At 44.8% G+C, this 21,263-nt stretch overlaps 1 protein-coding gene across 2 annotated transcripts in view; it reads right to left on the bottom strand.

The window, feature by feature from the left end:
• Window positions 1–18,405, bottom strand: part of RAD18 (RAD18 E3 ubiquitin protein ligase) — a 56,797-nt gene extending 38,392 nt beyond the window's left edge. For both annotated transcript variants that reach the window (XM_054838585.1, XM_054838586.1), the window contains exons 1-6: window positions 18,238–18,405; window positions 17,678–17,759; window positions 13,528–13,589; window positions 12,005–12,075; window positions 3,162–3,517; window positions 914–1,013 (exon numbers count right to left, since the gene is read on the bottom strand). In XM_054838585.1, coding sequence (XP_054694560.1) covers window positions 914–1,013; window positions 3,162–3,517; window positions 12,005–12,075; window positions 13,528–13,589; window positions 17,678–17,759; window positions 18,238–18,297 — 731 coding nt within the window. In that variant the 5' untranslated portion in view covers window positions 18,298–18,405. The remainder of the gene's footprint in view (window positions 1–913; window positions 1,014–3,161; window positions 3,518–12,004; window positions 12,076–13,527; window positions 13,590–17,677; window positions 17,760–18,237) is intronic.
• Window positions 18,406–21,263: the final 2,858 nt, after the last annotated feature.

Genomic DNA, 21,263 nt, shown 5'->3' with positions numbered 1-21,263 from the left:
CCTTTATTTTCATTCATTAAGAACAGAGAAAACACTAAAAACATCCCAAATGAGAATTTAAATGTAACATCAGATTTCAATATTAATTTACCATTTATTCATCTTCAAAGTCCTTTAGCTTACTGATTGCATTCCAAGCATCACTGGGCAAAATAAGAGCTTTAACATAAAATTACTTTCTCATTCAGGGTTCAGAGGAATTGGAAATACAAGCATGCAGTAAAAGCACAGGCAGTAAGAGTCCCTCACAGTTCTTCAGTCTGGTCACTTAGAAATAATAATGGCCTGAATTTATGCTAGTAAGTAAAACAAACCGAAGTCTACACTTCTGATGTGAACGTGGCAGCTGTGACAAATCCTAGGGTGGAGGCATAAAGTCAAAGGCATGCATTAATCTTATGGAAATTGAGATCTTAAAGAAACGACCTTGACTGGGGCAACTTGAAAAGAACCACAATGAGCAGACTGAGGTGCAATTTTTATTTTTTAACTTAACAGCTAGTGAGGCAATTGTCTTTGGGCCCACCTGAGTTGAGGGAAGCAATTCATTCACCAAGTGAAAAAAGGGAATAAGTGTTACCTGATTAGAATTTTAATGCTAGTGAGCAGAAATGTGACGAGAATAACGTGCACACTAAGTTTTACTCCCTGTGTTGAATTCTTTAAAACATTATCCAGTGTTTTCTTGTCACTAAAAGCCAAAAAGTAATTCTGCTGGCAATCCACAGACTTTCTTGAGAGGGGGAAATCACCACTATCAGATTTATATAGGGATTTTAGAGCATTCTATACAGCAGGTAACCAAGAAAGAAACACAATCCACTGTATTATAACCCATCAACTAATATTTCGTATTTCAGCAGTGCAGAAACATGGCTACACGCATATAAAATTTCTTAAAGTTGTTTCTTACCTTCTGAGGCTGTCCTTCTTCTCCTCTCGTGTCAAGCAGCTATCCAGATGTTTGTTTATATACTGCTCTGGAATAGTAACCTCACAAACAGGACATTCCACTGAAAGCAAGGGAGAAGCAATTCACTAGCGTGTATATTACAGCAAAGAGCAAATGTTTTTGTCTGAGAAACTAACTGTTGATTGAAGAAAATGAAAATCCAGAACTTCAGACTTCTTTTTTTAAGAGATCTGGCACGTCTATCCAGAATATTCATTGTTCACTCTCATTTTCATTCCATAACACTTATTTCCCTCTCTACATAATATCACAATGGCTCTCATCTTCCCTGCAGTCAGACAGAATGAAATCTTTAATAAAAATCCAGAATAGCATACATACTACACAGAAATCTAGGGGCTAACATAAACATAAGCATATTTCCATGTAATGTCTTTCACTTTTGCAGTATTCCGCTCCCAAAGAAAGGAAGCTGCTTCGTTTTGATAAAAGTGTAGCACAGGCTTTATTCCCATCAACATGATGCTCCCAGCCCATGGCTCTCACCAGGACTGTCAGCGCCCGAGTTAACTCATCCTCACAGGAACCGTGCCACCCAACCATGCCTTGCACTCAGTTCTTAGGACAGATAACTAGATTTTGTGACTTGGGCTCAGGGGCTCGCAAACGCCCCATAGCACAGTCCCACCCAACTCGGAATTCTTCTTGCATCATGTTTTCAAGAAGCACCCATAAATATTACCTGCAAAGACAGTCAAAAACCACAGACTTAAAATATTTGTCTTTAGCAAGCACATTATGTCAAGAACAAAAGGCTAACTTTAACTGCACGGTATGAGAAAGAGATCCTTTAACTGACATCCTCTGTAATAGTACGAGGGAAGTCGGGTTTGATTTAAAAGACAAAACAAAAAACAACCTATGAAAAACATTGTGAAATGTTGTGGGAACTGAGAGAGTTATCTGGTAACACTGCTTTGCAATTCCTCACTCCCATGACATCATATTCTAGCCAAAGGTTAAAAAAAAAAAAAGAAAAAAAGAAAAAAAAAGTTGAGACAGTAACATTAACACCATAGCTCTGAGCAGTCTGTTAGCGTAGTGGAAGTTAACATTTCAATTCGTACCACAGGAACAAAGAATACTTACTGAAACCATCTCAGTGTTGCCTCATTTCAAGTCTTTCATTTATATTGTTTGACCAGCTACTTTGCATTTGTGGAAATAATCTCCATGTAATGCAAGCTTGAGGATTTAATAAGGTCATAAAATGGTAAGCAAGTAAAAATTTCAGTTGCTCAAGAATAAATGAGAGGTAAAATTTAAATTACTAACTCAAGCAAGCCTGATGCATAAAACTGGAAAACATAACTTCTGGCTAAGTTGACGCCATTTTCACATGGCTATGTTTCAGCTGTATTACATCTTTAAGCAGTATTTACCCAGCTAATGAATAAATATGATCTTCATAGTTCCAACAGAATAAATTCTTAAACAGAAGAACAGGTAAATATGAACTAATAAGAATCAGTGGTTTACTCCTACATGGTCCTTTATTTTAAATCAGGCTTTCAATTGGGTCAATAGGATGCCTTCCATTATGTCAAAACTAAGGATTCTATCATTTGATTGTAGCTGATTTGTATAAATGGGCAATTTCGTGCTTCAAAATAAATTAATCTTACAACTGTAGAATTACAGAAAAATAAAGCAGATTACTTTCTTCTGGAGAGTGTATGAACAGGAATATTAACAAAACTGAAACCACGGTCATTTTGATTGTGGGTGCACCCCTCAAATAACAAACACATTATAAAATACCTTGCTTCTGGTTACCTAAGGATACGACAGCAGAATGAATGTCGATGTTGTCTGTCTAGTCATTAAGGGGAAGGAGAAAATTACTTCATTTTTTACTGAGTATGTCTATTGTGCAACCATTGTTTTTTAGAGTTGTTACTCAAAGCAAAGGAATCTGTAAGCGTTGAACTCCATTTAATCACTTGGCATGAGACCAAACTTCCTCATCAAGAATATGCTTGCGGCAGAGCCGTCCCACATAAGCAGTAACCTGGATGAAGCACAGTCTAGTTAAACGGGAAGCATCTGAACGTGCCAACGCAGATCAGAACAATGCAGAGAAATGAGATGATGCCACCTACTGAAGGTACTCTATCACATATAGCCAACCACCACCACGGACTTGGGGAAGAGAACAAGACAAAAAAACAGAAATTAAGCATCTCACCTTTCTTGACTACTTTTACCACAGATGTAGAAGGCTTTTCATGACTTTTGGTGCAGTCAGGACTCTCTTGTGATCCCCCTTCACTGTCTTTACCATCAACCTCTGCAGAACTGCTGTAAAAGTTATGGTCTTCCTCAGTTTTGAAAATCTTCTGATCTGTTCCTGCCAGGCCATCTGCCTTTGTCGAGGTGCAAACTTTTTCCTTTCTCAAGAAACTGTCAATCACTGGCACCTCTTCTTTTAAAACTGGCCAAGAAACAGGACTCGTAACGTGGCTTTTGCCAGCTGAATACCTGCTACAGGCCAATGGCGATGAAATCAGTGGAGCATCCAAGACCAACCGGAACAGCTGTTGTCTAGAAGCATCCAGAAGACAACGTGCAGTTAGCTGCATTGGACAGTATTAGCTTTTTCTTTCAGAAGAAACCAGAAGGAAAACAGATGGAGCTTCTCCTCCATTCCTTCCTTCTTTCCTCCGTCTCCCCCTTGCTCACACGCAGCACTTTGAATTGGCTAGCCCACACAAACCAGGAGCAGGAGCACGCCAGCTGAGCCTCACCATGCTCAACAGAATCCAAGCGTTATCTTCCCAGTTTTCAAACAAAACAAATTACATTTTGCAAATGTAATAAAATGCCTCTCAAAACATCACAGCGAACACAGTAAAGAACAAAAAAGTTTTCCCCGTTACTTGAAGATGGTAGATGACCATTTTCAAGTCAGAGTACTTCAAGCACTGTGTCACATAGCTGTGACAGGGGGTCCTGAAACCAGAGAGCTTGGTCGAAAGCGCTGCCATATTCCTTCTGTCCCCCCATGCTGTGCATCTCCTTAGCACAGCTGCTCAGTGCCAGTCCAGCTGAACAGAACCCCACCAAGAGATAACAGCATGCGTGTCAGCTCTTGAGAGGTACTGTCAGGTAACCCGAACTATTTCGGTCACATTTCATTGCTGATCAGCCAAAGAGCACAAACTCTCCATTCTTTTCTCGTATAAAATAAGGGGAAACCATAGCTGCTGTCAAGAACAGCCCACTTCAGTCTCCACCAGAACACCTACCATCCATCTATGCATGCTTTACTCCCCACTTGTACTCCCTCCCCTCCTCAGGGCTAGCAAATGTCAAGATGCAAGTTAAAGTCTCTTTTCAAAGAAATAAATTTTATCGGCAGGAACACGGTAGTAGCAGAAGGCTCATCCTCCTGTCTGTCTCATTAGTACTTCTAGCTTTGAGCTAATATGAAGAATTATAAAGTCACAGTTGTTCTACTCAGGCAATTGCATAAGATCTTAAAGACATGTTCTATTCCTACCCCCGCCCCAGGGGTTTCTGCAGAATCCTGTTTATTTTACCATGTATTTTATACAGATCGATCTAAAATAAATTAAGCTAGAGAGTGCATTCTTGGCAGGGAAACGGCGTAGCAATGCAGCTGTCTAGCCTGCCCGCATACCTCGTGGTTCACTTTCGCTCCTGTATTTGCACAGGTAGAGGGAAGGCTTTCCCAACTAACATCACCGATGCACAAACCACACGTCCCGCTCTTGCCCACCACTACTTTGGCAAGAGTCCTCCACGTCCTGAGGGTCACAACAAAGCTCCTAACACCCAAAAGCAGCCGGAAGAGCACATGCAGTCATTAACCTTTAATGCACTGCCTCTCCAGCATCCCGTGGCCGCCTGCACGCCATTCCCTGCCGAGCTCCCCAGAGCGCAAAGCCAGCACAGCTGCCCAGGGGCTGCTTAGCTTTCTGCCCGACTCGCTGCCATGCTCACAACCACCTGCCGAGCCCCAGCCTGCTGCATCGTCACAAGTCCTACCCAAAAAATAAGGAAAATGCAAAAAATTTTTTTTACCATCTACAAGCTCTGAGAAACTGGGACAAGTTACAAAAAATGGAAAATCTTAAAGGAAGGGCAGCATCTCTCTAACAACGAATGGAGGAGATGGGTTCACCTCAAAATGATTCTCTGTCCCCACTTGCTAAGTGGGGCAGGGAGGACCTTCCTCTCACCTCTCTTTATGGCAGGATGACACAAGCGGGATGGACAGGAACAGCTTTTGAGGATGCTGAGGAGTCTCAGAGCCTCTACACGGAAGGGCACGCTGCACCTCCCAGGCCCCGGTGCCTCCTCCTCTCCGATCCACACTGCACTACTCGCCGCTGCTGCAGCCACCGCGGAGCCGCAGGCCCAGAGCTCTGCGCTCGGGGCACAGCACAACAAGGATGGCGTTAGCTTCTGCCAGGAGACGAGCCCCGTGCACTAATTACAGCTGCACAAGATGCTCCGTACCCCTCGGACAGGAATGCACGGCCCCAAAAGACTACAAACAATCTGTAATACCCGAGAGTCCTCCTCCTTCCCATCTGTAACACATTAACTTTTTCAAGCGCTAGGATTTTTACTGCTGCCATTGCTCAGCAAGTGCATGCTCTTTACTGAAATGCCACGGCTTTACAGCTTTGATTGTGACACAGTTCACTGCACCTGAGGTGACAAAGCCTGTGAAAGCTTGTGGGTCCTCAACATGCAAAGTTTTTAACTCAAGAAGAATAAATAACAGTTGAAATAATTTGAATTTCTATTCCTTTTCTGTAAAAAAAGTTAAATAAAAAAATTATTTCTTACAGCACTTTCAAGAAGACACAAGGCCCAGAAGAAGTCTGAAATGCAGCTATGCTCTCAGATTTTAGAGTTGAAGACATTTCAGTATCAGCGAAGTACTTAGAAAACTTTTCAGTCTTTTAAGGTAAAGATTTTTCATATCTAAGAGAACAACTAAATAAGAACTGTCTGTACATATATAATTTAAAAAAAGTTCATCCAAGTTACCAGGTAGCCCCACAATTATACCAGTTTAAGAGAAGTTCCTGGTGAACCACCACCAGCTCAGCACACCCAACGCTCTGCTGCGGTTGTATTCAAGGCAGATTCAGAAGCCCGATTTGGAGTTTCAGTTTCCCAGATTACCGGGTGTAACAGCCACATCTGCCCGTGGCGACTCACATCTGTCCCAAAACGCTGACCTTCTGCAGTGCAAACAAGTGCAATTAAGCGTGGCAGCAAAACTATGTTTTTCTGTCTGCTCATGCCTAGATATGGACTGGAAGTTTTGAAGGAGGTTAATTCCCCGCTGACACAGAGCGGTCTAGCTACTGTTGGTGCAGGATCAACTCCACGGGGAGCTCAGGAGCTACTGAATGGGAACACACCGAGTGCCCTCACGCAGCCCCAGCCCGCTCCTGCTTCACCTTCGCTGGTTACACGGGGTATTTTTCATTCAGAAGTATCAGCGTATCGCTGCTCAACACCGCCATCAGCAGCAATAATTGGCAGATAAAGTATCTCAATTTACTGCAGATAAATGCACAGTATTCTTCAACTTCAAACTATCGCCTCAGAGACTTGTCACATCACAGATGGTTATATTCTACGATCAGGTTCCAAAGCAAACAAATTAGTTGCCTTTTATTCCTAACATACTCAGGCAAAGTTTAATCCTCAAAAGGATGCAGCTGGGTGTTCTACCAAAGACGTACTTTTTTTATTTATTTATTTTTCTCCCTTTTTCAAACAAGGTATTTATCTTTTGGTTATGCAAAAACCATCTGTTTCTTCAGACTCCCCCAGGTTTTCATAGAGGCAGCCTCCCATTAACGTAGCTAATCAAAGTCAACACACTTCTTATCACAGTTTTCTTTTGGCTGTTAAGCGACCATTTTTACACAAAAGCCCAGCATCCTATGCTATAGCAAGCTAAATTCTGCATGGTTCAGATAACACAAAATGGAGCCATAAACACAATCATTCGGCATCGCATCACAATTTAGTTTCCCCGTGAAATAAAGAACAATACAGCCCCAAAAGGCAAAAATATCTGAACAATTAGCCAGCTGCCTACATTCATTGCCTTCATCTAGAGAACACAACTCATCTCCCTCATCTTATCCGTGTATTTTCTATTGCTTTTGAGAGCTCCTCCTCTTGCCAAAGTAACACATTCTACTATTTGTAAACACCAACTATGTCTGTTTATTTTTCCTAACATGTATTCACCAGCTAAAATGTATTTCCCAATGTGTTCACGCTACCTGACAACACTTCTAAAATTCAAACATCCCATCAGTTTATCTTTTCACCAGGCTTCAGACCGATTCATGTGTCTTTTTCTCAGCATTTCCTTCTCAGGAAATATCATAATAGTACAGCTTATAGTACCTCGAATTCTGCGGAGCAGAGACTTTAGCGGTCTGATCCGTCCCTCGGGAAGGCCAGAGCTCCTGGCTGGAGCTGGGCCCGGACCCGAGTGGGCTGCAGCCCCCAGCGGGGCCATTCCGACGACGGCTGGAGGGAGGAAGGCAGCTCCGTGGCCAGCAGAAGCGGGCGGCAGACACACAGCAAAAGGCTCAGAGTGCAAAGTGCAGCATTTTGGCAATGTGTCCTGTACGAAAGGATAGGCTTCTGAACTCAGTAAAATATGATCTGGTATAAAACCAAGAGAGAGAAAGAGACTGGGGAAAAAAAAAAAATACAAAATCTATCCTAACGATAATTTGATAATAAAGGTTGCTGTAATTAAACCATTGGTCTACAAATAAACACACGGTGGTTTTCCTCATATTGAGGGATAAAGACTTAGGAATAGACTTTCTGAAGGGATCTGATTTTGGCACAGAATCAATGGAAAGAAGACTAGGATGAGAATATGAAAACTTGTTTGCCAGAACACACGTGAAATCTCTGTATACTTTTTTTTTTGGTGGGAAAATACAGAAAATGCTAGTAGAAAATTCAAAAGAGGAAAGCAAAGTCCCAGGCTGTTTTTCCCCGACGGCAGTATTTTGGGCATGCTGACCAGCTTCACTGGCCATGCAATGACATCTAGTGGCCCTGCCGGACCCGCGCCCCAAGCCCCAGCACCCCAAACCCCGGCACCCCAGGGATGGAAGAGCCAAGGAGCACCGTGGGCACTCCTCGCACCGCCCACGGCTCTCCAATAGCACCTTTATCAGCTGCCATTCCCCTCCCTCAACGCCAGAGCTAATTACTCAAATTTCTCGTTATTCACAGAAATTCTGATAGTTGTTACTGCAGTGATCCGGACAAGCATGACTAGACTGGAAGACTCATCCATCATTCAGAGACGGACAGCGGAGTCGAGAGAAAGCATGCCGTTGATGGAGAAGTCCAGCCCCTACTGCCCACTACCAGCTACCCCCTACCTACTGCCCGGCTCACCTACAAACCGAGTGATTCTCCTGGTAAACCTCAGGACAACACCATTTTCAAAAAGCTCTGCGTTTTGCACGCAGCTTTCAACATTATCTATTATACTCTTACAAACTGAACTCAGACTACTATCAGTTCTGAAAGGTTTTAGCAGATACAATTTTACCTTCCTGGCACACAAGCAGTAAATGCGTCACAGCTAACAAACCTCTGCTGAGGAGCACAGCCCGTTAAACACTGAAAGATCAATCAACAAGATGCTAGTGAGTCCTAACTGGCACTGTTATAGCCACCACCCAAATCCTCCCCTGAGACCCATCCGCTTTAATCGCTGGTGAGGGTTAGGATGGGGAGTTATGCCTCTCGGTTTTACTAAAAACAGACGGTCATCTTAATGCGCTGTATTCAGCATACTCTCTGCCAGGCATGCTTTAACAACAGCATAAACATCTTGCAAATTTTTTTTTTTTCTTCAGATCTGCAAGACCCGCAAAAAAAAAAAAAATTCAGGGTCGTCCTCCATCAAGATCCTGGTTCCCATTTTATGGTCCATTTACTTCTCCCTTGCCAAAGCAGCTATGAAGCAGAGAAAGTAGGTGGGAAATCTAGTGCTTCCACAGAAATAAATTCCGGGCAAGAGATGGGGTTGTGAATCTTCCTAGGAACAGCTCACACAGGACAGTGCTAACTGTACTAGAGGACAGTTTCTCTCCTTGAAATTCCTTCTGCACTCCTCCTGGAAGTTTAATCAGTGTATTAGAAATGACAGTACCTGCTCTCTCAAGCACTCAGAGTGGATGTGTTTATTCCTCTGACTCACTAGCTGTCAAGTAACCCTGATTAGGAAAGTAAGATATAAACTTGAAAGCAAAAACGTATTTTTCTTTCCTATGTATGAAAAAAAGCACAGATCATTTTCAGCAAGGACTAGTTTTCTACTTATGCAAGTATATTTCCAATTTCTGTTGCTGAATATTCGAACTAGGTGATGCAGAAACTGACTGTTTTCATCAAAAAAATCTCTTTATTAGAGGACAACGAAATTAATGTCTAAACAAGGCCAAGTTGGATGGGGCTTTAGACAACCTGGGCTAGCGGAGGGTGTCCCTACCCATGGCAGGGGGGTTGGAACTAGATGGGCTTTAAGGTCCCTTCCAATCCAAACCAGTCTGGGACTGGAAGCGAACCCCAAAACTTTACACTTACTATTTTTGAAGACACTAGCCTCACTGCAACTGATATAAATATTGTTCATAAAGGAAGGGTGGCACACACAGCTCTCCTGGCCTGGCCAGTGATGAATTCTGCCCGCCAAGCACAGCACAAGCAGCAGAGAGCAAGCTGAGCAAGGGTTGCTCTCGCCCTGACAGCAGCCTGTGGCGTAGCGGATCAGAGCAATGCACTCCCTTACTCACTCGCTGCTCAGGGTCTTTGTGTGCACCTGAACACCAGGGCAGGCAACGTGAATTCACACCTATTAAAGGCTCCTCAAGCTCCTCTACCCTTTCACACAGAATATAACGCTAACGAGCCATAATGAATGACACATCTTCACTTTTACTGGGAAACATCAGTCCACCGCTTCTGCAGGGAGGAAGCAGGACTCCCAAGACGACACTCACCGAGCACAAATGCTCACAAAGGCTCTAATTCTGCAAACACTTGTGCACAAGCTAAATGTTGAGCAGAAGTATAAATGGGATCAGCACTCAGGTCTATTTAGAATGATTTCCATTCCATGCACACACTGACCTTGGAGTGCAGCTTTTACTTTGCTAAGTACTACCAACATTAACATTTTCTTTCCCTACAGGCCTGACTTAAGAAATGTGTTTGCATTTTGTGAAATACTGAAAAGATTTAAGGCCTAATTTTCATAAGCGCTAAACTACCTGAGGCTCAAAGTCAAGTCAGGATGGACTTGAAGAGCTCAGCATATTTCAAAAATCAACGCCTGGTCTTCGAATTTGTTTTGGGGAGGGCCAAAAGGAAACAAAGCAGATGGGGAAGGAGGGGAGGAGAGAGATTTGTCCTGTACCAACATCGCCAGCGCAGAAACCAACAACGCTCTTATGATTTCACGATACTTGTATCACATAACACTCTCCAAGCAAGTAGTGTTCCCCTCGAACTCAGGACCAACTGCAGAGCAAATGCAATCCCAGGCTGAGAGAAGCACGAACGCGGGGTGCCCAGCATCTGAAGCAATATGCTTCAGATTTATTCAAAATCTATATTCCTATTACGAGTCTGTCTTATTAAAGCAGTTATCTTAGCAAGCCATTTGTTGTTGGGCCATTCTTATCAGATCCAGAAAGAATCCTGCACTGGCTCCCTCCCACTGCACCCCGTGGCTGGTGCAGAGCAGGGGACTACATTTTTTGTCTTATTGATCTAACTTTATATTGAGAAATTGATTGAACTCCAAGTCACAAAAGGAAAAATTATTAAACTATTCTGACTGGCAAGATTTATACCGATCCATTAAAGTAGTCAAAAAAATTAACATTTAAGATCAATATCATAATGGATCCAGGTCAGCACTACTTGTTCCCTAAAAAATTAGGCATTACCAAAAAAAAAAAAAAAAAAGTAATCCATTTATCACTAGGAAACACCAAAGACAGAGTTCAAGCTATAATAATGGAACTGTAGAATTTCAATTCTTCAAATAATCCATTCAATCTAACAGTGGACATACAGAAGATTAGATCTTCATCACAGAGAAACTCTCTCAAGAAACAAAGCCATAAACTGAACTATGCTTCCTATCACTTATGAAGCCAAGTTCTCATTGACTTCAAGCTCCAAGTTCATTTCAGAGAAAAAGATGATAGTGTGTTTGTCTCCTAGAGACATCGGAATACCTACAAAATACCTAGAAATCACTGAACTAGTTCAAATCAAAAGAAAACAGAAAGATAATACAAGAAGTCTCATATATCTACTGTGGTAAGTGTTTACCAAGTCATGCTTATTCTGTTGTTCCTGTCTTTCACAGGGGTGAAGAGATCAACAAAAAAAAATATTAAAACCAAAAAGTCAGTAAGAAATCCAGGTGAAAGCACAACACTCCACTACTACTCTTATCTAGGAAAACTCATATTTGCAGCCCCTCAATACCTACATTTTTCCCATCTAATGACTTCACCAAGAGAATTCTCTTGCAAGTTAACCATTACCACTGGACAAAGTCTTTCTGTTCAGAATTTCCCCTACACACATAGAAAAGATCTTAGAAGAAAATCTTTATTACCATTATTCTCCCTGTAGAATCCTGACACATCTGCTTGACTTCCTACACATTGGAAGAGACTCTAACCTGCACGGCAGCTAACCAGAAGCAAAACCAGAATAAGCTTACACAACCTCCACACATCACCTGAGCAGACAGTAACCTTCAGCCAAAAAAACCTGTAGGATTCCTCCAAAAGCATAAACATTCATCTTTGACAACATTTCTGCAACACCACAATTTTTTCACTCAGTCCTCACACTGCTCCTCACTCTGCTCCTCTACAAGGACCCCTAGTCTGGTCACACAACGTAAGTCACACCCGCCTTTCCGGCTGCCAAACCAGAGAGAGTAGTCATAAAATTACAGAATACCTTGCAGAATTAAAGCTCTTCACTAGTTCATCTAATGTCCGGTTATTTTTCAGGTCAGATTCTGAGACTGCCTATTAAAAAAAGAAAGAAAGAAAAGGGAAAAAAAAAAACCAACAAACATTCAAATGCAGTGAAAACAACAAGTACCTGGAAAATGTTGAAGTGATCAATAATTTGTTTCTTGGATCAATGCCTCAACTACCCCCCGCTAAATTGCTATGTGAATGAAGATGCATAACGTGTTAACATTTATTTCCTGAAAAATATCTCAAACGAAAATAGCTGCCTGAGAACTGTAAGTCTGGAAAATGACAGGTAATAGGTAAAAATGAAGCATAAAGTTAAAGCAACAAAATCCAGTGTACCCAGTCTCCAACAATGCTTTGTTGTAGCCCAGTTCTAATTATTTTGAAAACCAAACCAAGGATCCCATGAATGTGATAAGAACCTTAAGCAACAAGGCATGAAAACAGATGAAGGGAAGTGTTAATCTTCTGATTATGAAATGAAAAATATGAATTATGATATGGCTTTGTGCATTCAATTAATTCTTTTTAAACGATTTCTGATTTTCTCTCTCTGGCTGTCTGTCTCCGCTCTTCTTTTTTTACAAAACTTTTATTAATCTTGCTCATATTGATACCTGTGATTTTCAAGGTGGTAGTAAAGTATACCCCACCAAGTAGCCTGCACTTTTTGAATGTTTAAAAACTGGCAAAGCTACAAATAGATCTGTTTTCCAGACTTGAAAAGTTGAGTCTGGTTCATGCTTTAGAAATACAGAAGAAAATTACTTCTATTTTGCCAATATTCCTGAAGCGCCATTCGTTGTTTTTAGGCAGCCTACCATTTTTAGGAGTTCAATAAAGTCCAATTGGCTTAAGATGAAAAGTTAGATTAAGGCCTAGCATAAATTGCATTCTGTGTTCTTTAATCAAAAAAGGCCTTCAAGTCAGATCATAATAATCACCCACCTGCAGAGCAGGCTGAACCTGCCTCTAGTGCTTTTCACATTTAACCTAATTCTCATGGCAAACGCCTCCTCTCCCTGGTGCCTAACATAGTCCTCTCATCCCCGGAAAGGCTACACAGCCAAGTCAGCGAGGTTTAGGTCTAGGTGCTCTGTAGACACTTCTAAAAAGTCCTCAAAAGATGGACTGAGGCCACTCAATCACAGAAAATTTAAGCGCTTCAATTTCAGCACTCATATTTTAAATGACAGTGTATTTTAACAAATTAGGAGACAACATGAAATGTTTCACGACAGATTGCATACACAGATGTGAGCCAAAACCCAGGTTTGATGTTCCATCTACTTCTGCCTATGTTGGCAGAAGAGTAGCTCTGAAACAGGAGAATTCCACTTCGAAAAGCACCACACGTTGCCCACAGAGCTGCTCACCTAAAGGAAAGGTGGTAATACATGGCCATGATTAATTACTTAGCATAGTCCAAAGGGAAAAGCTCCAGAGATTTGCCAAACAATAAACAAAAAACAAGCTGAGGAAAACTAAAACACTTACCACACAGCATGCTGGACACTGAGTTTTGTAGGACAAAAACTTGCGTATACAAAGGGAACAATCTGGAGAAAGGAAATACATAGTTTGTAAACAGGCATTCTTCCAAATCCAGTTCAGCATCCTTACTAGTATATTTTCTTTTTGTACAATATATGCAAACTATTCCATGATACACCAATATTGAAAATGCACAATGTTTCCACAGAATTAAGATTACCATTGTAGCAAAAAATACATATTTTATGCAAGCATCTTTCAACATTCAATCTGAGTCCCTCTGTCAAAAGCAGATGTTTACTTTTGTTTCTTTAACACAAGACAAGGAAACTTTAGTCTGCTACCATCACTAAAAGCAGTGTCTGCACTGCTTACTCCTCCATCACCACTTTATTATTTTTTTTACATGACTAATGTTGGATTACATTCATCCTCCTGCAGAGCCCCAGACAAACTCTCTATCCTCTCTTTTTCCCAGCTGTTTCTTCTTCTTTCCAAAACAATACCAAGCTGTTGTTGAGGGGAAAGGCTAAAAAGGATGGGAAACAGCACTGGAACGCTGAGAGACGGCATAAATGTTTCCCAGGAAAAGCAAGTCGTATCATCATCACAGGATGTGTCAATAGACTGGAGAAATATGGTGTAAGCTTCATTTTGTTGCAGTAAATTCCTGAAATTATTCTACTTTCTCTACTTATCTATGAGCTTTCACAGCCACTTCAGGATGTAAAAAGTTTCATTACTCTCCAGTGAAACAGACGTTCACTTACTGGATCACTGCTGGTCGGAGTCTCAGCACCGTGCAACACTTAGCGACAGCTACCTAAGCAGATGTATTCAGACCCTCTCAGAAGGAGTCTGAAAAGCAGCAGGAGCATTAATGCACTAATTCAACACTTAAAACCGCAAATCCATCTAAACACTCCAAAATTACATTATATGCTAAGATGTGATATGGGGGGAGGAATCCATATAAAAAAGAAATAAACTTTAGCCGAATGGATATGAGTCAGCTCATAGATCTAGCCTGCCAACATCCCACAACCAGTGACCTCCAGCGAGCAATGGGACTGACCTGCTGCAACCATCACCGCTCACAGCCGGGGAGCTGAGCATGTCTGAGGACAGCAAACGACATAAACTCTTAGTCTTAACATCTGTGCCTAGGGCTGGCTCTGGGTACGTGCACAGAAGACAACAGCCTCACAATTCTTTGTGCCCAGTCCCTTCTCTCCCGCTCACCTCCTCTTCCTACGGGAGAAATAGCCACGGCCCAGGTCTCAGCCTGCCACTCCTGGGGTAACAAAGCAGGTCCCTGTCTACTGTACGTGGCACATACACCAAGAATTAAATGGTGCCACAACGGTCACTTCCATCTGCACTGACAGACCAAACCTGCCTGTAAAACCACATCTACCAAACTCATTATAAGATTCAGCCACAGCACTGTATTTCAGCATACAGAGGAGAATCCTAATGTATGAATTTAATCTGACAACCATCACGGGACACTTAACGGCAATGACAGAGTGGAATTATGCAAGTTACTGCCAGCAAAAACCAGTCTCCAAGTTTAAACTGGAAGTAGCGAGGTTGTGAGAAAAAAGCGGAATAAAACAAGCCTGGCAGGAGAAGAGTCAGTAATGCCACAATTTACACACCACACATCGAAGACCATAGGTGTTTTTTAAGTGAGCAAGCAATTCTGAAGCCTGCTTAGCTGGAAGTACAGTAGTAATTTCAATACAAATTTAAAGAAAGGAAAATACTGGATTAAAAGAAAGAGCTCCCTCCAACAGCTTATAGCCACTTCTAAGTGAAGAAGTCAAGCAGACACGGGTTTCCCTGCCCACCTTCCAAGCTACGCTGGCCCCAGGCCAGGGCTGCACGGCCACACTGCCGCCGAGCTCTGCTGGGGATAAAGGCTCCGACTTCGGCACGCTGCCGATTCACTGGGGCCGGTGGCTGGTCCCAGCACCAGCTCCATCCCTTGCTGGGGGGCAGCACCCTGACGTGGCAGAACGCAGAGCTGAGAAACCCTCAACCACCACCAGCCCCTGGCTGGTTCCAGCCGCCCGGGCTCCCCAGGAGAGCAGCACGTTCTAACAACCCGGTGCCAGTGCTCACACCCGCTGGGCAGCAAGAAACGGCGCTGGCAGCGATAACCTCTTACACCACCTCGGCTTGAATGGACTCAGTTGGTCATCTTGGACTGAAAGAGTAAGAAATCTCAGGGGCACAATTTACTCTGCCCTTGGTGAGATGCCAATATTACAGGAGACGTGCCATTCATATTTCTTTCACATAATAAAAGTGTCTGAAGATGGACATCTATTCTGTCACTAAAGATACAATCCAAAGCACTGCGGAAGTTGAACAACTACTGTCAAGAGAGCTACTGAATGCTCTCAAGTCACCCGAGAACAAGCAGAGGAGGAATTTTAAGTGGCTATAGGTGCAAACAGATTATAGAGATGACTAGAAGCCCTGTAATAGATCATTAAGAAAAAGAGAAACAAAACAATTTTGTAAGCAAATGTATTTCATCTATTCACAAACAACTACTCAAAGAAGCAGAGGGCTTTTTGCTCCAATTATACAATCTCAGTGGACCGAAGAGATTACATAGAGACAACTGAGAAGAAAACACTTCAGGGAATCTTGATTTATTGTAGAAAACTTAGGCTTGCTGCAATTTACAGGGGGAAATTCGATGTGTAATCTGTGAAAAAAGAAGGGAGACAGATTCTTGTCGACGTTAAGGGCCTCTGAACCCAGCTGTGTCACAGGCAGGCTGTAACACCAGCTACCGTAGAGAATTTCCAGTGCTCCCACCATACACATGCTGTTCTCAATGGTGAGAGGTTTGCCAAGCTAAACTGAATTTAATTGCTAAACTACAACCTCCTTCTTCATGTAAGGAAGAAGAAGTGCTACAGTTTCTGAACAAAACAATTATAAGCATTTATTTTAACGTGATAAAAGGCAATGAACTTTCCCCTAATCTGACTTTCAGCAAATCACTTTGCTGCCCTGTTCCAGCAGATACCAGCCTGAGGCAGACAGAGCAGCACAGAAAATTTTAGCTCATAAGACTTAATGCTCTCTGCCATACAGTTTTGCACTTGATCCACCCTCAAGATGTTATGAAAAATATTTAAATGAAGAATTGTAGTAATAGGTGGTGTTTAAGTGCATTAATCCAGATGACATGTGTTCGCGTGGTCGGAAGGTTACAACCATAACTGCACAAGGAAAGGCTGCTGGCTGCTTCACAGCTTTCATCCAAAAGAGCTCCTCAGAGGTAAACGTCCTTGCTGGCTAAGCCACAAGTAGAAGAGCTACATGTTTTCTAAAGGACATAAAGGATCAGTAATCTTTGCTCTACATGCCAGTAAATAATAAATACTCTAATGATGACTTGTGTCTGAAGCTCTAAAGGAGAAAACTCTTTTTTGAGGACATTTGTAACAGTTTTCTGTCACTCAGCTGAGGTGCAAGAGGATTTTGCAAGCCCATAGGGCCCATTCTCCAGTCCTGCATTTCGCAGGAAAGATGTATGAAGCCCAAACCATTCACTCAAAATTTGAGTGCCCCTTCTTCGGCCATACCTGTCTGCCTTAGTCTGTCAACTGAACAGCAAGTCAGGCTTAAAGAGAGTCACAGGGCCAAGACACGCTCCCATCAAGCCACCCCGGTACTCTCTGGAAGGTATGGCAAGGTGCACTTACATGAAATATGTCAACTCTAAATTCCACAAAACCACAGGACAGATGGAAGAACGACCTCACACCCTTTTGCTGACTTGGCACAAATGCCCCATTTACCTTGGCTCCTACTCACTCAAGCAATTGTTATTAAAACTGCTGTTTCTGTGCGATTTTTAATAAAACTCAAGTAAATTTAAACTGCAACCACCAAGTCAATAGTGATGTATTAATTGATCCTCCATAAAATACGTTCCTCACAGGACAGGAGGCACAGATTTACGATGAAAAGGAAGTAACAGTTTTGTGTTGACCCATACGAACTTAGTTAGTTCTCATGCCGTTAGCACACGGGACAGTAGGACGGGATGAGTCCCGCAAGAGCAAGAAATTCACACGCCGCACTTTCAGTGCGAGGAGTAACCGCGCTCCTACACTGTACTTACAGTTATGCGAACACTGTGGAATGATCATCGCAATGCTGAAGTAATCGAAGCATATCCCGCACCGCAACAAGTCATCCACTGCCTGCAATGAAAAGTCGAGGTCACTGAACAGCTCGCGGTCGGACGTCGTACATGAACGTGGCCTCCAGCCACGTAGTCTTTTGCTGTACGTTCTCACACAACGCGGGTTAAGGTAAATCGCCTGCATCAGGCCGGGATTCCGCGTCAGGGCGTTACGGCCCTCGGCTGGGCCGCGCTGAGCCCGGGACCGCGGACAGCCGGTGCCCGGCCCCGCACGGGGACACGCCGAGGCCCGGAGGAGCGGAGCGGAGCGGGCCCCTGCCCCGCCGCCGGGCAGAGCCACGGAGAGCGGCTCCCGCCCTGCTGCCGCTCGCCAGCCGCGCACCTCGCGGTGCAGAGCGGGGCGCGGTGCCGGCACGGCTCCGCCTGAGGCCGGGCCACCCGCGGGACGCTCCCCGGCCAGCCCCGCTGACGCCCCAGCCGCCATCTCGCCCGCCCGCCCGCCGCGCCGGCAGCAGGCCCGGCCGCGCCTCACGCACCTTCAGCGGGGACAGGCTCGGCGGCCACGGCGGCTCTAGCACCGGCAGCGCCAGGGCCATGGCGGCACGGCCCGGCCCTCGCCTCACGCCCTCCGGGGCCGGCCGGCAGCGAGTCCAAATCCCCCGCGCTGAGCCCTGCGCGCCGCCACCGGGCCGCGCTTCCGGCGGCGCCGCGGCTGCTGGGAGCTGTAGTCCGGGCGGCGGGGACCGGCACCGCCCTGCCTCCCTGTTTGCCTCCCTGCCTGCCTGCCTCCCTGCCTGCCTGCCTGCCTCCCTCCCTCCCTCCCTCCCTCCCTGCCGCCCGACGGGGCCGGGGCCGCCAAGGCAGAACGCGGGCGTGCGGACACGGAACCTGCTCCGGGCACCAGCGGGGCCGGTGCCGCTGCCAGCCGTGGCTGAGCCCGTGTCCCTGCCCGCACCGCTGGCACGGCAGGACGCGTACCGAGCCGCCGAGCAGCCTTTCAAACCTTAAACTGCTCGTGCCCCAGCTAGAAGGGATTCCATTTTTAATTAAACACCTACTTGGGAAATTTTGAAATCCTATGGATGACTATTAACTGCAGTAATTTTTCAGCACCAAATGCATCACGTACTGGGCATTCTCGGTACCTTCCTCTCCCTGTCGTAATGCGCCTGCAGAAGTTACGTGGTAACAGACACCCCAGAGGAGCTGAAGTAACAGCACTGATTTCTCTGCGTTCGTCACGTTCATTGAACTCCCACGGACACCTTAGGGATGCAATATAATTCTCAACCGCTGTGATAAGTTGTTTACTTATGACAAAGGAGATGTGTCATTGAGTGGTCCCATGAGCAAAATGTGAGAGTCTTCACCTGTGTCTTCCAGGAGACGTTCCTTTAAAAAACATCTCAGGCACTGTGTCAATGACATTCGGAAAAATGGTCCCCTACCTAACCTCCCTTCAGCAGCTAACCTGCTCCACCGCCTCGCCATCCATCCCACTTTCTGTTGACGTTTCTCCATACAGGTGTACGTCAGCCCTTTGCCATGGGAACGACCTCCTGCACAGGGCTGTGCTGCGTTGCCATGGAAACGGGCATCGGCACCATCACCTCTGGCCCCGGCACGGCCAGATCTGGCTTTTTGATTTCCACAGAGGGGACATCGCAAAACCCAGGCTAAAAATACATGGCCTTATGGATGAAAAACAAAAATATAGCAGGTAGCGATGACCGTGGCTGAGTACTGCAGATGTGGTTTCAGAAGGTTTAATAATTGCCCGGGAGTTCGGGGGAACTCAGCACATTGCCAGAGTCACGTAGGAAAACACTGCAAAGCAAATTGCACCATCTCGGTGCAGTTCAAATCTCGGAAGCCAGCCATGCACCGAGCCTCTGCCGGCGCTGCTCACGTACTGCCCATCGCACATGGTGCTCACTGAAGGGAATGACGTCAGCCGTAGCATCCCAGCATCCCAGCCCGGTTTGGGTGGGAAGGGACCTCCCAGCCCACCCAGTGCCACCCCTGCCATGGGCAGGGACACCCTCCACTAGCCCAGCTTGCCCAAAGCCCTATCCAACCTGGCCTTGAACCCTGCCAGGGAGCCAGGGGCAGCCACAGCTTCTCTGGGCACCCTGTGCCTGGGCCTCAGCACCCTCACAGGGAAAATATTTTTCCTACTTCACTGCACACTGTTAGGGATTTTCCTGTGGATTAAACTTCTTGTAGCAGAGGTTTTTTACACACAATGCATATTTAACTATTTTATATATTAGCCTGCATAACAATAACACCTCACTTTGCTTCCTTCATTTCACAGGTTTGTTTCAAGCACTTCATTTTTGTAGCCGCTAGTGAATCAAATGTGCTGTTGTCCATAAACCGTGCACACGCATGCCTGATTTTTCTTACAAGATGAGGTTTTGTAGCAGTGTAATTTCCATGGTCTTACTCCTGATTTGTGCTAGTCTGATTTTTGAATCAGATAAAGTCAAGCTCCATGAACCAGCACTCAATAATTCTTATACGTAGATATAAAAGGTACTCCATGACCCACATGGAGGAGGTCAGAACAAACCATCATAATGGTCTCTGCTGGCCTTACACGTTATGAATCTCTGAATTTATATATTTGAATGGATCTCATTACTGTCTGACACCAGCCAAAAGTGCTAGAATTTACAGAATAATTTTATTGCCATTCCAGTGCCCATTCTTTTCACCCTAAGGAATCCATTTCTTCTGCTTTCTCTGTGAGCTGTGAAAAATTAATGTATCAATCTCCTACAGTTCTTTTTCAATTTTCTGTTCTTTCTCTTCCCTCACACACTCTGCGGATCTCATTCCAGGTTCACACCCTTTCTTACATGAGCTTATTGGCTGGCAATTAACTCATCCTCCCCAGGAACGGACACAAGGGTTTCATCACTCAGCAACATGTTTATTTTGTACTTTGGTCAACTGATGAATAGCAAAGGGCAATGAGTTTATAGCCAAGCGCCTTCCACAGAGGCTGCTGCTGAATAAAACGCAACTTACACTATTCTGTGGTAAAAGCACTACATGAAAAAACCCTGGAAAAACCTGTGCTTTCACCTGAATCCTGTAGACTCAGAAGTTGGAGAGCATCCGCCTCGTTAGGCAGCGTGGCCAAGTCATCCCCTTAGCCGGCAGGGAGGGGCTGAGCTCGGGGCTGGGGGCTGCTCCGTCTGACGGGCAGCGTTTCGCAGAGCCATCCCGCAGCGCCGCTGGCTCCCGGTGCCTCTGTGCTGGGGGATCTGGGGAGACACGAGCGGGGCGGCAGGGACGGAGCCGGGTGCCATGATCAGCCGGGGGGTCTCGCCCCGTGGAGGGGCAGTTGTTGTTTAGATGCTTGCAGAAGTTTGCGGAAGCTTGCTCTGTCCGGCGGAGCTGTGGATGCCCACCCAGCCTTGGCAGCTAGAAGAACGTTATTTGGGAGCATTTTCCCGCAGGGTGCAGCCTGCGGGCTCCCTGCACAGCTCTCCCACCGCAGGGAGAGGCGCTGGGAAATCTCTCACCCCCTCCAGCCGTACCGGACTGCCCG

Source organism: Grus americana, chromosome 11 (assembly GCF_028858705.1).
Source record: "Grus americana isolate bGruAme1 chromosome 11, bGruAme1.mat, whole genome shotgun sequence".
NCBI classification, from domain to species: Eukaryota; Metazoa; Chordata; class Aves; order Gruiformes; family Gruidae; genus Grus; species Grus americana.
The sequence above is the reverse complement of the archived record's forward strand: the minus strand, read 5'-3'. Positions and strand labels throughout refer to the sequence as shown.